At 35.5% G+C, this 18,756-nt stretch overlaps 1 protein-coding gene across 1 annotated transcript in view; it reads left to right on the top strand.

Annotated features, from left to right (window-relative positions):
* LOC103210706 (tumor suppressor candidate 3) overlaps positions 1-18,756 on the top strand; it is a 322,221-nt gene that overhangs the window by 107,138 nt on the left and 196,327 nt on the right. The window contains exons 4-5 of the mRNA XM_007956618.2: positions 6,977-7,117; positions 13,047-13,187. Coding sequence (XP_007954809.2) covers positions 6,977-7,117; positions 13,047-13,187 — 282 coding nt within the window. The remainder of the gene's footprint in view (positions 1-6,976; positions 7,118-13,046; positions 13,188-18,756) is intronic.

Genomic DNA, 18,756 nt, shown 5'->3' with positions numbered 1-18,756 from the left:
TTATGATCACACAATCAAATGCCTTTGCATAGTCAATAAAACATAAGTAAACATCTTTCTGGTATTCTTTGCTTTGAGCCAAGATCCATCTGACATCAGCTGTGATAGCCCTTGCTCCAAGTCCTCTTCTGAATCCAGCTTGCATTTCTGGAAGTTCTTTGTCAATAAAGTACTGCAACTGTGTTTTAATTATCTTCAGTAAGATTTTACTTGCTTCTGATATCAATGGTATAGTTTGATAATTTCCATATTCTGTGGTTTTACTTTTCTTGGGAATGGGTACAAATATGGGTCTCTTCCAGTCAGTTGGCCAGGTAGCTGTCGTACAAATTTCTTGGCATAGCCGAATGAGTGCCTCCAGCGCGACATCCATTTGTTGAAAGATCTCAATGGGTATTCTGTCAGTTTCTGGACCTTTGTTTTTTGCTAATTCGTTCAGTGTGGCTTCAACTTCTTCCTTCAGTACCATTGGTTCTTGATCCTATGCCATCTCCTGAAATGGATGATTGTCTACACCTTTTTTTTTTTTTGGTACACTCACTGTGTGTATTCCATTTTGATGTTTCCTGCATCATTCAACATATGCCCAAGGAATCTTTCATTATTGCAGTTTGAGGCTTAAATTTATTCTTCAGTTCTTTCAGCTTGAGAAATGCTGGGTGAGTTCTTCCCTTTTGGTTTTCTAATTCCAGAACTTTGTATATTTCATTATAATAATTGACTTTGTCTTCTTGAACTTCCCTTTGCAATCTTCTGTTCATTTCTTTTACCTTGTTGATTCTTCCATTTGCTTTAGCTATTGTCCATTTAAGGGCAAGTTTCAGAGTCTCTTCTGATATCCATTTTGGTATTTTCTTCCTTTCCTGTCTTTTTAATAACCTTTTGCTTTCTTCATGGATGATATTCTTGATAGCATCCAACAATTCCTCTGGTTGTTGGTAATTGGTGCTCAATTCATCAAATCTGTTCTTTAGATGGTCTGTAAATTCAGGAGGGATATATTCTGGGTCACATTTTGGCTCTTGTGGACTTGTTTTAATTGTCTTCAGCTTCATCTTGAACTTGCGTATGAGCAATTGACGGTCTCTTCCATAGTCAGCTCTTGGCCTTGTTTTGACTGAAGGTATTGTGCTTTTCCATCACCTCTTGCCACAGATTTAGTCAATCTGATTACCATGTACGCCATCTGGCAAAATCCATGTAGCTGCCATTTGTGTTGTTGAAAAAAGGTATTTGTGATGAGTATGTCATTGGTCTTGCAAATTTCTATCATGTGATCTCCAGTGTTATTTCTTTTACCTACCAAGGCCATATTTTGCAACTACTGGTGATTCTTCTTTGTTTCCAACTTTTGCATTTCAATCACCAGTGATAAGTAACACATCTTGATTGCTAGTTTGTTCAATTTCAGACTCGAGAAGTTGGTAAAAAATCATCAATTTCCTCATCTTTGCTTTGGTTGTTAGTGTGTAAATTTGAATAATAGTAGTATGAACTGTTCTTCCTTGTAGATATAAAGATATTATCCTATCCTGATGGCATTTTACTTCAGGATGGATCTTGATACATTCTTTGTGATGCTGAGTGCCACACCATTCTTCAATTTATCATTCCTGGCATAGTAGGTCATATGATTGTCTGATTCAAAATGTTCAAAACCAGTCCATTTCAGCTCACTAATACCTAGATTATTGATCTTTATGTGTTCCATATTATTTTTGACAACTTATAATTTTCCTAGGTTTATACTTCGTACATTCCATGTTTCGTTTATTAATAGATGTCTGCAGCTGTTTCTTCTCATTTTGAGTCATACTACATCAGCAAAATGAAAATCTGAAAGCTTTACTATATCTACATCAAGGTCAACTTTATTCTGAGGAGACAGCTTGTCCCCAGTCATATTTTTAGTGCCTTCCAACCTGAGGCAGGCTCATCTTCTGGCACTATATCACATAGTGTTTCAGGGCTATTCATAAAGTTTTCCAGTAATATATTAGATGGTGTTTCACTGCTATTCATAAAGTTTTCACTGGCCAGTTTTGAGAAGTAGATGGTCTCTTCCTTCTTCCGAGTCTGTCTTAGATGGGAGTTCAGCTGAAAGCTGGCTACCATGGGTAACCCTGCTGGCATTTGAAACATTGGTGGCATAACCTTCAGCCTCAAAACAACACTTAAGCCACGGTATAACAAATGACAGACAGGTTTATCTCCTTTAGCTGTTCCAAACATTTCCGCTCATTTCCTGGTTTTTGTGCCCTGCTCACTTACCCGGACTACCCTTGGGGTACTCCATGCACATGAACACTTGTCTTCCATTGCTCCTGGCTAGCCTACTGCAGTCTTGCCCCCAGGGCACCTCCATGTACGCAAACACCGCCTTCCACTGGTCCCTTGTTGGCTTACTGTGCCCTTGCTCCCGGGGTGCCTCCACGCACACAAACACCCACCTTCAGCTGGTCCTGTGCTGGCTTACTGTGGTCTTGCCTCTAGGGTGCATCCACGCACTCAAACACCCACCTTCTGCTCATCCCAGCTGTTTATATACCAGTACCTTAGTATGTTCTTTATTTGCACAAATAAATATGGTTTCTCCCATTTTTATTAAAACAAAATCTTTCTTGGCTTTTTAAAAACATATTTGATAGAAACATTCAGAATTGACTTTTCTCCTAACTGCTGTAAGGAATAAAATCATCAAAGCACCATGGCAGCTGACCTTTGGTCTCATTGTTGAGTAAACAGTATGGTGTGAGGTGGGTTGCAAACTGGAGAGGGCATGCCTGGTATCAGTAGAAATCCAGCTGACTATTAGGTCTTTTGAAGGAATGGATATCACATGTAGTAAATCTGTACTCACTAAAAGACACATGTGTCTATTTTTATTGAATTATTTCTTTTTTTAAATTTTGGCAGATAATTCAGATTAAAAAAATAAAACTTTCTGAGACATAATAATCCTATTGGACTGATTAGGAGCTCTGGTGGTGCAGTGGTTAAAGCATTTAGCTGCCAACCAAAAGTTCAGCAGTGCAAACCCAGCAGCCCCTTTATGGGAGAAAAACATGGCAATTTGTTTCTGTGAAGATTACTGCCTATGTGACAGTTCTACTCCATCCTGTATGGTCAGTATGAGTCAGAATTGACTATACAGCAGAGGGTTTGGCTTTTCTTCTGGATTTTGGGCTAATTACTGACTGTAGGGTTCCAATATATAACCATTTTACTACATGGTTAGATAAAATCATCGAATCTTTTAATTTACTTTAGACATAAAATTTTAAGAAAAAAGTTTTGTTGGCACAGATAAGAGAGTTGAGTTCAAGATTGTTTTTAATCAAAAACTTCCTCAGGTTAATTTTGATACAGCAGAATTCTAAATTTAGAACTTTTTTTTTTTTTTTTTTTCTTTTCTAAAACTTAGTCCCAGGCTTAGCAATAAGGTTTCATCTCACCACGCAGATATGCATACAAGTTATAGCAGTTATTTATTTTTATAGGGAATTATAATCTATATAAAGAGGAAAATACCTATTTTGGTTTAGTTAAACAATTAACAACATTTTTAAGTGCTTATGCTTTCTTTTTCTACTATGGAACACATTTTGTTGAAGTTATGTTTTAAAACACTGTAAGCAATAATGTGGTGTCTCTATATAATAATTAGTAACAAGTGAAGAAAATTAGTAATCCCTGTTTTATTAGAGACTTGTTGGGAAAGTAACATTATATCTGAGTCTCTGGTGAATGATGCTAAATCTCTGACATAGGCCAGTGTGTCAGTGAATATGATGTGTTGGAGGGAGCTCTGGACTAGGAATAAGATTTGTTATAGCCCTGGATTGAATCCTCTTGGGAGAATTTGTGCAGTTTAATTAAGAGGAAGCCTTTGAATAGTAATTTTTTTAGACTTTAAAATTATAAGATGTTCAGCTTTAATATGAATTTGCTGCCTTGTAATCTTGTATTTACATGTTGAATGTAGCTCTTTTTCATGCACACATCAGCTAAATACATGATCAACATCTGGAATGGGGAAAGCACAGGGCAGAAAGGAACTATTAACTGTATGTCTCGTTGGTTGTGACCAGCATTTACTAAATGTCCATAATATGCGAGCTTCCTTCTGGGAAAAAGAGTAAGATAGATAGATTTCTATTGTACAGAGACATACATTGGTAGTCTGTATGCTTTTTGTACCATGTTACAACTTGTTTTTTATAATTTGGTCTTCTAATAAATTTGTTCTATATTTCATAAAAAATTTCTTATGACAAAAATATTACTAATTTTTTCTTAAAGAGGTAGTGTTCAGAAACACATTATGATATTATAGTAATAAAGTGTCTAGAGTCAAAAGACTCTAGTTTACTTTCCATCTTTATCTCAGATGTGTGACCTTCATAAATTGCTTAATCTTTTTATACCTTTATCATCTCACATGTAAGTGAGGGAAAATAATAGTGCCTTTCTCGTATGACCATTAAAAGAGAACTCCAAAAACCAAACCAAACTCACTGCCATTGAGTAGATTCCAACTCATAGAAACCCCCACATTGGTTTTCCAAGGCTGTAAATCTTTACAGAAGCATATTGCCCATTTTTCTTCTACAGAGCAGATGGTGGGTTTGAACCACTGACATTTTCATTAGCAAGCCAAATGGCTCAACCACTATACCACCAGAGCTCCTTAAAAGATACATATATATTTAAAATGCTCAGTTGTGTACCTGACACATAAAAATTGATTAAATACTTATTTTTTACTGTTGTTGTTAATTGCCACTGAGTGGATTCTAACTCATGGCAACATTTGTGTCAGAATAGAAGTGTGCTTCATAATGTTTTCAATGGCTGATTTTTCAGAGGTAGATTGCCAGGCCTTTCTTCCAAGGCAACTCTAGGTGCATCCAAATTGCCAACCTTTCAGCTAATGGTTGAATGCTTAATATTTGCCCCAACCAGGGTTTCTCTGTTCAATTTTGTTGTTATTAGGTGCTGTGGAGTTAATTTTGACTCATAATGACTCCATGTGGCAGAGTATAACTGCCCCATAGGATTTTCTTGGCTGTAATCTTTATGGAAGCAGACTGCAGCATCTTATTCCCATGGAGCGTATGGTGGATTTGGGCTGCCAACTTTTAAGTTTACAGCCAAGCACTCAACCATTTTTCCACCAAGAAAAACCAAATACACTGCCATTGAGTCAATTTTGACTCCTAATAACCCTAGTGGGTTTCCAAGACTATAAATCTTTACAGAAGCAGACTGCCTCATGTTTCTTTGGCAGAGCAGCTGGTGGGTTTGAACACCAACCTGTTGGTTAGCAGCCAAATGCCTTAACCACTACCCACCAGAGCTCCTTATTTTGCCACCAGGGCACCTTTATTTATTATTGTTGGTAGTAGTAGTATGTAACATAAGCAATAGTACTGGTGGACTTCTTTTTTCTCCCCACAGCTACTTTACTTTTAGTGAAGTTGGTTAAGTCTGTTACTTATGTTACAGTAAAAGATTGAAGACCAAAATAAATAGGGGGGAAAGATAAAGTAGACATTCTCTTGGAGAGAATAGTTGCTTGAACACTGACCCACTATTGAGCTAATACTTGTACTGTTTAAAGAGTATTATAGAATAATAGATTATATTTGCAAAACTAAAAAATGAAAAATTCTTGATAGAGACACATTTCTTTTGTGTAGTCAACTCTTTTGTGCTAAGCTGTGTGAAGCTTTATTAAATTATTTATTATATTATTTATTTATACAAATATAACCATTATAGTCAGAGTTCACTTGTAGAGCAGTAGCTGTTTGATCTTGACTGTAATACTTCATTAGTTTAGCTTTTACTGCTGTAGTCTTACTTTTATGTCATTTTTGATCTTACATATGTGTTATTTGATTTTGCTTTTCATTCTCATTATTGGGAAATGATGAACTATTGAAAGTCAAGGATTAATAATCTCCTGGCCTTTCATTTAAAGACATTTTTCATAATAGATTTTTGTATCTAAGCAGCAGTAATTTTATCTCTCTTTCTATTTATTTGGCAGCATGCCTGACAGTGCATATTCACCTAATACATGTTTTTATATGTTATATTGTTAATAAGCACCATTCAATTAATAAACATCAAATGGAAATTAATCTGTAGAAAAAAATTAATTCACAAATATGGCAATTTTAAACAGTAGAAATAATTGATGATTTGAGCAGAAAAAGATTATCATAAGTATTTCTCCTCCCATCTCTGTTAAATATGTTTATAGTTATATCATACGAAAACTGTCATTTTTAAAAAAATAAAAAAAAATATTTAATTTTTAATAGGATATTCAGTCTTCTTGTATATATAAAATAAATTCCATAATATAGTTATTTTATTTACATCAAAATACTAATATTTTACTGCTTAAAAACTGAAATGGCCAATGGACTGGCAAATTTTACGGTGTTTGTATTTTGCACTTTTACCTCCTTTGTTCTTATTACAAAATTCTAGGAAGAAAAAGAATGAAGTAGCTGATGAAATATAAAGGCCACATCTGAAATACAAACAATGCATATTAAAGCAGTTCGGAGAACTTAGCCAAATCTACAAGTTCTTTTTATTCAAGAGATACTATATTACCAAACACAAAAAAAACAGGCTCACTTCTATCAAGTCATAGTGACTCCACCTTGGATTTCTGAGGCAGTATCTCTAGGGAAGTAGATTGCCCAATCTTCCTACTGAGGAGTGCCTGGTGGGTTTGAACTGCCAGCCTTCTGGTTAGCAGTCAAATGCCTTAGGCACTATGCCACCACAGATGAATAAAAACAATAATGACACTCTGGAAAGCCCCTTGGATTTTCATAATAAATGCTATCTTTCCAAAATTCATGAAGACATAATATAACATGTTAGACTAATATTATGTATACAATGTTGTAATGATATTATATTTAGTACTTTTTAATCTCATGTTTTACAGCTCAATATGAACTCTGCTCCTACATTCATGCATTTTCCTCCAAAAGGCAGACCCAAAAGAGCTGACACTTTTGACCTTCAAAGAATTGGATTTGCAGCTGAACAACTAGCAAAATGGATTGCTGACAGAACAGATGTTCATGTATGTTTTAATAATAGGTTGATTAGCTTGGTTTGTTAGAACATTGAAATAAGACCACAGGTATATATGTATTTTTTATTTGTGAACAATTTCTTCTTGTTTAGAGAACACTGTATTTGATAGCTGTAAGATGTTAGATGAAATTTGACTGAGTTAGATGTAAGCAAATGGCTTTTATAATAAGAGTTCATTGATACTCTGAAAACCATTAAAAAGTATATGATTTATGGAAAAAGTAATTTCAGAAGCTAGTAAATAAATTGAAATTGTTTGATGGTGTTAGTAATCAAAGCATTCTAATAAAAAATTAGATGTTTAATCTTTATCTTCTAGACAAAAGTAGCTACTTTTCATGAACTGCTTGAGAAAATACACATTCACATATTCTGCCTTTAGGGCTATATAAATTGGTATAACAATTTCAATAATATATGTCATATGTCTTTATTTTATGCAGTTTGACTTAACAGTTGCATTTCTCAGAATTTAACCTAAGGGTATAATCAGGGATGATTAAATCCTTAGTCATAGAGATTTTTTTTTTTTTTTTTTTAAACAACATTTACTTTAATGGCAAAAGTTGGAAGCAAATCAAATGTCTAAAAATAGTTAAATGCATTGTGTCAAACAATGATTTGCAAGTATATTTAACAAAGAATGAAGGTCAAAGTATAACAAGTATAAAACAAGGTTAGAAAAATAGTACTTATAGTATGATCTAAAATTTTATTTTAAAGTTTCAATGATAGTATATAGATATAATAGTGTAACAGGAGCTTCATTCTGGAAAGAAATGAACCAGAATGTTGATGGTAGCTCATCTGTAGGTGGAAGTCTTATAGTTGTGTTTCCTCTTAATATCATTGTTATTTTCTACATTGAACAATTGTAACCACTTATTTTAAAATATGTTTACTCTATACATAATACAGAATCATTAATATTTACCACAAGGTGTAAACCCATTTTTCCAGTGAAGATGGATCTCTCTTATATAGTTGTATTTGTGTAGATTGTGTAGTTGCACTTATTTCACAATCATTTTAAGCAAAATAATGTCATATTTTATTGCTAGTTTAGTGTCAAAATTTTTTCCTAACTTGTCATTTTTTAAAAGCTTTGGGGAAATAACCTGCTGTACGGTGTATTGTTTAGTTGGTTCCAGATATTAAGGATAATATTGAACCAGTCCTACTTAATTCTTTATGAGTAATACTGAATTTTTATGAGAAAGTATTATGCGTTGTTCTCTAATCATACTTAATCATTTAGTTGATAGATTTACTTTAAATTCATAATTTGGAAATAATTTCAAGCTTAAAAGTAGTTTCATATATAAAAATAATACAAATAGCAACAATATAAATCCTTTACACAGATTTACCTCTTGAAAAAATTTTATACTGTTTCATTTTTCGTTCTCATTTTCTCTCTCCCTGAATTAATCAAAATCTATCTTTTTCTCTGTCTCTGTCTTTCTTTCTCCATACAGACACACACTCACAATTTTTCCTTGAACTGTTTGAAGGTGAATTGTATTTCCTAAGAAATGCATAAGCATGATACGCTTATCAGCTTCACAGGTTTACATTAATGAAATACTTTTTTTGAGCTACCATTCATATTCCAAGTTTGTGAGTACACCTATCAGTAGTGACTGTATTAGTTTGCTGGGGCTGCTTTAAAAAGTACCACAAATTAGTTGGCTTCACAATGTTGGCAGGACCATGTTCTCCCTGAAGGTTCCAAGAGAGCTGGGAAGAACAAATTTCATTAGATTTCAAAGCTTGAAAATAATTTTCTGTCCATTGGACCTACCCTGGTAGCATTACCACCCGAGGCCTTAGGTGACAGCTCTATGCCCCATCTCGGGGCGGCCCCACACACCATTCCAAACTAGGTGATTCTTCCCCCAACACCAGCCCCTGGGTATTGGGTTCACCTGCTTGGCCTCTGAGAAATGGTGCCCCTCTCTTTGCCCACCAGGGCAGCTACCCTACTCTCCCATAAGGAGTATGATCCCACCCTCTGAAACTAAGGTAGAGGCCCTGTTCTCTGAAATCATAGAGGTGGCCCTATAATCCACAACCAAGGAGGTGACAACCCTCTCCCTGGGTCATGCCTTCTAGATGCCTGGTGGCAGCAGCAAATCCAGCAATCTCAGGGCCACTCTCAGGGTTACTCCTCCCTTTCTTGAAAGCCATCAGATATTCACAGCCACCACCCATTTCCTGCCTGTAGAATCCCCGTAGTCTTACATCCTTACTTTATTTCATCCCATCTCTGTGTCCTTTAATTTAAGTCAGCAGCCTTTCTGCTGAGATGGTTGATTGGATCCATATATCACATACTTAATTCCTTTAGCAAACACTTGTCCGACCATACTTTTAATCTTCTTTCCAGAGCGTGCTATTTCAATTTTGGTAATATGGATAGGCTGAGAATTTTCTAAATCTTCAAATTCTAGTCATTTTTGCTTAAAATTTCTTAATTTGTCTCTTTCGTCTTGTATTTTGTATAGCAAAGAAAAAACAAGCTGCATCTTGCACAGTTCACTTAGAAATCTCTTCAGCAAAATATCCAAGTTCATTATTTATAATTTCTCCTTTTCACAAAACATTCTAATATAATTCTTCCATGTTGTTTGCCATTTTATAGCAAACATCACCTTTCTCTTTCAGTGTCCAATAACATGTTCATCATTTCCATCTCCTCACCAGAAACATATAAAAACAACACCACTTCCACAGTATTCTGTTCATGTCGAAAGAACCTTTTTCTACAACTCTCCTTATTTCTTTTTGAGCTTTCACTAGAATCACTTTTAATGTCCATAATTCTACCAACAGTCTTTTCAGGGCAAAGTAAGCTTTTACTATCAAGTGCCTCAAAACTTTTCCAGCCTTTATGGTGAAGGGAAATACAAGGAGACAGTGGAAGGAGTGCTGTTACATTGTGGGGATTGTAATAATGTCACAAAACAAAATGTGTGTTAATTATTGAATGCAAAACCAGTTTGCTATGTAAACTTTCATCCAAATCACAATAAAGAGTTAAACAAATGAATACTCTTCCAGCTTCTACTCATTACCCAATTCCAAAGCTACTTCCATATTCTTAGGTATTTATTTCAACAGTACCCCTCTTTCCAGTACCAAAGACTATATCCATTTCCTAGAGCTGTTGTAACAAAGTAACACAAGCTGGGTGGCTTAAGAAGAGAAATTTATTTCCCCACAGTTGTAACATAGGGTGTTGGCAGGGCCATGTTTTCTTGGAAGCTCCAGGGAAAAGTTCCTGTTTGTTTCCCCAGCTTCTGGTGGCACCTGGGATTCCTTGTAGATTGTAGATGTAGTATAATTCAGTCATCATGGCTGCCTTCCTTTGTCTGGGTCTTTCTGTCTGTTCTCTTTTATTAGGACACTACTCACACTGGGTTAGGACTTAATATATATAACTAACTGTCTTAACTAAACCAACTTACTGATAACATGTTCAAAGACTGTATTTTCCAACAAGATCACATTTACAGGTACTTGTGATTATGACTTCAACATTTGTAGGAACACAATTCAATCCGTAATAGTATCCTTTATAACATTTCCCACTTTCATTTCAAGAGATTATCTAGAATTAGTTATTGCATTCAGTTGTTATGTCTTTTTAAAAAGCCTCTTTTCATCAAGAGCTTTTCCATAGCTTTTCTTTGTCTTTTAAATACACTGAAATTTTTAAGAATATAGTATTTTCTCAATTTTAAATACAATGTTTGTCATTTGGTTTCCATAATATTTACTCATAATTGGATTCACTTACACATTCTTGGCCAGGATACTGCATATGTCATGCTTTGTGCTTCTCAACATTTGGAGAAGTCCATTACTTCCCGTTGGTGATGTTAATTTTGACCATCTGTTCATGGTGTTACCCCCTGCTTCTATTTTGCATAATTGTTGTTTTTTCTCCTTGCAAAGTGTTTATGTGGAGACAGCATTAGATGATGCAAATATCCCACTCAGGAAAATCTTCCCCTAGATTTATCTTCTATTGATGATGGATTACCAAATCCAGTCTTCACCATGATGGTTGAAAATGGATGATATTCCAGTTCTAGCACTCCCTCCACATTTGTGTTTCATGCTTAGCATTCTACTGTAAGCAAGAGCCCTTATTTTTTTTTTCTTTCTCTCTCTTACACACACACACACACACACACAGAGGTATTGACTCATAAAGCTCATCATTTTATTGGTTTGTAATTCATTACTACATTTAATTATTTTAGTGCTGAAATGATCCTAGATTTGATTAGTAGGAGCCCCTTCAGTTGCCTCCTTTGTCCTTGTGATATACTTCTATTACTTTTTAATGAATTTTATTTACTTTTTGGCATAGCAGTAAAGGCTCATCTTGTATCTGCCCTGTTCTAGCCCTTAAATTGCTCTTTCTCTCAGGAGCTCTAGTTTGTATTAGTGGGGAACCTTATTAGAGATCAAGTTCTGTACATATTTTAGAAATTGTAAGTTCACACCAATTAGATTTACTTTTTAAAAAGTTTGAATATGAAATACTACAAATATTACACCCCTCTCTTACTCCTACCTTGTTCTAGTTGATCCCATGTTCCATAGGTGAACAAGAGTAGCTCTGGCTTGAGCTATATAAGTACGCAAATGCAATGCACTGCCCTCGAGTTGGATCTGACTCATAGCAACTCCTCCTTGGGTTTCCGAGGCAGTGTCACTACGTCAGTAGATTGCCCAACCTTCCTTCTGAGGAGTGGCTGGTGGGTTTAAACCACCAGCCTTCTGGTTAGCAATCAGAGCCTTGGGCACTAGGCCAGCAAAGCTCTCGAGCTATATAAGTAGGATTTGTATATGCTTGAGTGTATTCATCTTAAATGAAGAGCAATCAGTTTACACATGATGCTTTCTTTTTTAACAGCTATAATTTTATCTGAATTATATATTAAGATAAAATATACATACTATATATTTCACCACTTACATTGTATGTTTAATGGTTTTTTAGTATTTTACCTATATGTACAACCATCATCCTACTAGATTTTAGAATATCACCATCACCTTAGAAGGAAACCTTATGCCCTTTAGCTATCACCCTAATATTCCCCTTTACCTGCCTCCAGCTCTAAACAACCACCGATTTACTTTTTGTCTATGTAGATTTACCTATTCTGCACATTTCACATGAATGGAATCATATAATACGTGTTCTTTTGTAGCTGGTTTCTTTCACTTTGCTTAATGGTTTAAATATCCATATTGTAGTGTGTATAAAAACCGTGATGTGATAAAGCTTTGTAGCACTTGAAACATTTGTAAGGATTTTTAACTCTTAGAGCAAAAGAAGTATTAGTGCCAGGTATGAAAAGGAGGATGACACTTGTTTTTTTAATTCTTTGTGTTGAAGATTGCAAGAACTAGAATAGAATTGTTATGGATTGAGTTGTATCCTTCAAAAATATGTGTTGTGAATCCTAACCTCTATGCCTGTGATTATAATTCCATTTGGGAATGGGTTGTCTTGTTATGTTAATGAGACATATTAGTATAGGGTCATAAATCATTCTCTTTTGAGATCTAAGAGACATAAACAAGCAAGCTAAAGAGACATAGATGAAGGAAAACACATGGCAAGCCACATTGAATATCACCAACTATCAAGGAATAAGGACCTTGCCTTGCAGTGGAAGTCGACAAAGAGAGAGAAAGCCTTCCAGAGCTGGAACCCTGAATTTAGACTTCTAGCTTCTTAAATTATGATAAAATAAATTTCTGTTTGTTAAAGCAGAAAAATAAGACAAAAAGTTTGTGTTATTTCTATAGCACAGCACTAGATAACTAAGACAATGATCAAGAAAATAAGCATTATTGTACTTAATATTATTTTTCATTCCGTTTTGCAGATTCGGGTTTTCAGACCACCCAACTACTCTGGCACCATTGCTTTGGCACTATTAGTGTCACTTGTTGGTGGTTTGCTCTACTTAAGAAGGAACAATCTGGAATTCATCTATAACAAGACTGGTTGGGCCATGGTGTCTCTGGTATGTTATCTATCATACTGGACTTTTTTCCTCATGTTTTTCTATATAATAGTACATGTAGAATATTAGGAAAATCCGTCAGAATTTTGCTATAATGGAAATCAAATCTTAATGGGAAAAATTAACTTTTAGGATTTAGATGATACAATTTGATTTCTTGATTGCCACTCCCTTCTGAAAACTGTATAGCACTGATTGTGTAGAGTCTGATGTAGCCGTATTAATGATAGGCAAATAGAATTTAAGACAAAAAGAATATTTTTGTGGCTAGAAAGAGTTACCATGTAATGGTTAAGTACACCAAGAAAGGCAGTATTATGATTAACTTGTATGCATCAAAGAAAATTGTATTAAGCAAAAATTGAGAGTATTACAAGTAGAAATTGTAGGAAACAGCAGTCATTACTACCAGTAGTTGATTTGAAGACAAGATAAAAAAAAAAAAAAATTAAGTAAACAAATATCATAAGGCTGTATCTTTTAATTGTTGGCATGTCTGTGTGTATGTGTATATGTATATAATATGATTTATACACATATATGATTTATGCATACAGTATATGTTGTTGTTGTTATGTGCCGTCAAGTCAAACCCAACTCATAGCGACCCCTCCTTGGGTTTCTGAGGCAGTATCACTACGGAAGTAAGATTACCCAACCTTCCTTCCGAGGAGTGGCTGGTGGGTTTGAACCGCCAGCCGTCTGGTTAGCAGGCAAGTGTCTTAGCCACTATGCTACCAGAGCTCCCATACAGTATATACATATATATAATTTATATATATATATATAAATCTTAAACTAAGCAAATAAAGATTGTACATTTTTTCAAGTACATATGGGATAGTTACAAAATCTGATCATGAAATTCATCGTAATGAAAAACTATATAAGTTTCAAAAAAAATCAATATAATAAAGGTTCCATGTTATATTTTATCTTATTAAGACAATTAATTTAGAAATTAGCAATATAATATATGGATGAAAAACAAAGCCATGTTTTAAACTAAAAAATGCACTTTCAGGTAACTAGGGAGTTAAAAATTTTAAAAAGTAAACAATGGAAATTAGAAAGCATTGATAGCTAAACAGCAATAAAATTAGAGCATATTGTAACTTCTGGGATATTGCTAAAGTGTATAGTCTTTTAGGCAACTATGCTGTTATAAATGCATTTGTTAAAAACACAAGAAAGTTCTAGAGTGATTTCAGTGTTCAAGATCATATAAGAATAAAATATAAAAGAAGAGGACAAAATTTTTTATACAGAATGCTGTAAAAAATAAGCTCTGTGATTCATTAATGGAATATTCATACTTAGATTGATTAAGAAAAAAAAGAAAAATCACAAAAAGTTTAAAATGAAAAATGAACTTATCTCTAGAAACAAAGTCTTTAAAATTCAAAGAATATTGTAGTTAATAATTTAAAGATATTCATATGAAGAACAAGCTTCTTGAAAAATATAAGTAACAAATATTATTTCAGGAAGAAATATGAAGCCATATTAAACTAGTAAACATTTAATGAGTTTAATCAGAAATTCCAGATCATCCTTAAAAAAGTCAACAGACCAGTACTTCCTTGAATCATTTTTAAACAGATATTCATGACTGACTTACCCCTCTCTTAGTCAAGGTCTTTTTGGAAATAATAAAGGAGAACACTTCTTCCACTTCTTTTACAACATTATTACACCTTTCATACTAAAGTCTTTCTTTGGAGCATCGTTCAAAGAAAGTTTTGAGAACTGGTTTAATTCTGAAATTTCCCATTTCCTCTTGGAAATTAAGAACAAGATAAAGAACAACTTCAGGACTCTACTACTAAGTTAATTTCTAAAAAAAAGTAGAAGACTCCATCCTTCCAAAATTTACTCCTGTCAGTTTTTCCAATAACAGCTAAAACCAGCAGAACCAATGTATGAAGCTTCCTTTTGGAAGGATGCTTTGTCATTGAGAAGAACAAGGAGTGCTTAAGGGCCTAGTGTTACCTAGGAAGATGGCAAAAGAATGCTCAGACAGTAGTACTGAGAAACCCAAAGGTGGTAAAACTCAGAAAATACAGATAAAGGTTAACACTTTAAAATCAGTGGCTTACTTTGGAAAGTAATGATTATGTCTCTTGGTGGCAGTAGCTTGTAAAAAAAAAAATCAGGGAATGAATATGTAGTGGTAGAAGCCCACCTGAACTGAATTAAGTTCTGCAAGAGAAAGAGGCATGGCTTACATGGGTGGGCTATATTTTAAGGAAATAGCCAGTTTCTGTACCAATTAAAAAGAACCACTAAGTGAGATGTGAAATGTATTCTTATAGCAAGCAGTCTCTTGCTAATCCAGGTATATATCACTTAACGTCCACAATACAGTCTGTGAAACAGAATGTTATGTGATGTGGATGTTGTGTGAATGCCATATTATTTAAATGAGGGATTTGCTCAGGATGGTCATTAGTTGGGCCTGGGACCCATGCCGGGACTGCACGGAAATTTTGACTCTTATCATTGCTGGTCCTGCAGGGTTGCTGCCTGGTCTCTGTGAGCCATGCCTGGCCCATGCCTCCCCATCTGTTGCAGTGCATACTTGCCATCCAGCTGGCTGCCTTTCCTATTCCTTATCCAGTCACTTCTGCACCCTAGACTGCTTGGTGGCCGCCACTGTGGGAGGAACTGTGACTTCAGGCCTGGGTGCCACATGCTAGTTGCCCAAACAGAGTGGGGCAACTACCTCAGTAGGGCATCACCCTTGGTGGCTCCATGGTATTGGCATGGTCCCTACCTGAGGTGAGGTGAGCACCGCAGGACAGGCAGTCAAAAATGGGTACTCCCCCCACCACTTACCCAAGGGCCAGGGCAGAGGCAGATCCTGAGATCTAGTGGGCAACAGATTGGATCTCCAGATCTTAGTATTTAAGAAAATAGATCCACTATGTGCCATTCTTCAATTGAGATTTCTGAACTCTGTTATCACCTTATGGGACGATAGATGTATATACAGTTGGACATTACCTGAATGGATGTTAAGCAATGTATTTGTGTAGCTGGTCCAGGAAAAATGGACGTGATTCAGATATGAACAACATGGATGATAACAACAAATGGATTTAGCTATTTACATGAAGCTACTAAAAAAAAAAAAAAAAAGTTGCGAAGAAGAGTGGCATATTCCTACAGATAAAACTTACCAGAAAAAAAGTTGACACAAAGTTCATAAAAATTATAAGAATTATTCTTCCATGAATAATGAAATTCTTACAACTATCAAGAAAGATCATATGACCAAAGTATGAGAATTTAGAGTTGTCCAGAAAATAGAGGAAGTGGTAATGGCATTCTTCTTCCATAAATATTTTTGTTGCTGTCAAATACCATTGAGTCAGTTTTGACTGTTAGCTACTATATGTACAACAGGATGAAACCCTACCTCATCCTATGCAATCCTCACAGTCACTACTATGTTTGAGCCCATTGTTGCAGCCCTGTGTCAATTCATCCTATTGAGGGTCTTTCTCTTTTTTGCTGACCTCTTCTTCACCAAACATTGTGTCCTTCTCCAGGGACTAGTCACTCCTGATAACACACCTAAAATATTTGAGATGATAAAGTTTCTCCATCCTCACTTCTAAGAAGCATTCTGCCTGTTCTTCTTCCAAGGCAGAATTGTTCTTCTGACAGTCCATGGTATATTCAGTATTCTTCTCTGACACCATAATTCAAAGGCTTCAATTCTTTTTAGGTCTTCTTTATTCATTGTCCAGCTTTTATATGCATATAACACAATTGAAAATACTGTGACTTGGGTCAGGTCCACCTTATCCTCAATTACAGCTTTAGAAACCTGTGGGGTAGTTCTACTCTATATTATAGGATCACTATGAGTTGAAATTTACTCGATGAATTTGGTTTTATGGTTTGATACAGCACCTGGTAAATCTTGCTTATGAACACAGAAGCAACAATTAAAAATAAAATAAACAGTATTGCCAGGTGTATTCAGCAGTATGTAAAATAACAAAAATAATGTTTATCTCAGAATTACAAAGATAGTTCAGTATTAGGAGAAGTGTAAATAAATGTAACATCACATTGGTGGTGTAAAGGAGAAATATTATATTACTATGGGAGCTCTGTTAGTGTAGTGTCTAAGGCACTTCACTGCTAACCAGAAGGCTGGCAGTTCAAACCCACCAGCCACTCCTTGGAAGGAAGATGGGGCAATCTACTTCCGTAGCGATACTGTCTCGGAAACCCAAGGAGGGGTTGCTATGAGTCGGTTCCGACTGGACAACACATAACAACATGGGAGCTCTGGTAGCATAGTGCCTGAGGCACTTGACTGCTAACCATAAGGCTGGTGGTTCAAACCCACCAACCACTCCTTGGAAGGAAGATGGGGCAATCTGCTTCCACAGAGATACTGCCTCGGCAACCCAAGAAGGGGTCGCTATGAGTCGGGTCAGACTCGACAACACATAACAACAACATGGCTTAGATGCCATAGAATTAGTAAAAGTTCATCATTTGTGATTTTAAAAAATCAGCGTACTATAAATGTAAGGTAACTTCTTAAAGAGTGTCTATTAAAATTCTCTATGAAAATTATACTTAGCCATGAAACGTTAGAAAGGTACTCACAATCACTCACTATTCATTGTTTTACTAGTGGTCGCAGTCATGGCATAAGACCAGAAAAAGTAATAGAGAGAATGAAAATTGTAAAGGAAATAATATATCACTATTTACATATGGTATTATTTGTCCATGATATGATTGTTTATTAAAAAAAAAAAAAAAAAACCACAGCCATTGAGTTGATTCTGACTCATAGTGACCCACATTGGGCTGTAAATCTTTAGTGACCCCCATAAAGTCTGTAAATCTTAAAGAAAATAAGTTGCCTCATCTTCCTCCCATGAAGCAGATGGTGGGTTTCAACTGCCAGCCTTCTGGTTAGCAGCCAAATACCTTACCCACTACACCACCAGAGAGAAGTAATAATAGAAATAATGTTAGAATTCAGTGGGTTTTTGAATTCAAACTTGATATCCAAAAATCATTAGGACTTTTGTACAATAAACAATTTAGCAATTAAAATAGAATTCTTATTAATTTAAGTTCACATTTAAGAAGTTCATTTGGTTTCCAAAAAGATTAATTAGGCAGCACAGTTGTATTTAATCTACAAAGTACTCTTCTGAAGAAAGAAAAGCTGGCGGTTTTTAGAGAACACAAAAGACAATGCAAAGCAGTTTTCACACTTGTTGTTGTTGTTGTTGTTAAGTGCCGTCGAGTCGTTTCCGACTCATAGCAACCCCATGCACAGCAGAACGAAACACTGCCCTATCCCACGCCAGCCCCACAATCCCTGCTATACTTGAGCTCATCATTGCAGCCACTGCATCAATCCATCTCGTTGAAGGCCTCCCCCTCTTTTGTCGACCCTCCACCCTACCAAGCGTGACATCCTTCTCCAGGGAATGGTCCCTCCTTACAACATGACCAAAATAGATGAGACGAAGTCTGGCCATTCTTGCTTCCAAGGAGCATTCTGGCTGCACTTCCTCCAGGACAG

This window comes from Orycteropus afer, unplaced genomic scaffold, assembly GCF_000298275.1.
Source record: "Orycteropus afer afer isolate SDZICR_OR568_19922 unplaced genomic scaffold, OryAfe1.0 scaffold00640, whole genome shotgun sequence".
Classification (NCBI taxonomy): domain Eukaryota; kingdom Metazoa; phylum Chordata; class Mammalia; order Tubulidentata; family Orycteropodidae; genus Orycteropus; species Orycteropus afer.
This window is presented reverse-complemented; position numbering and strand designations above follow the sequence as displayed.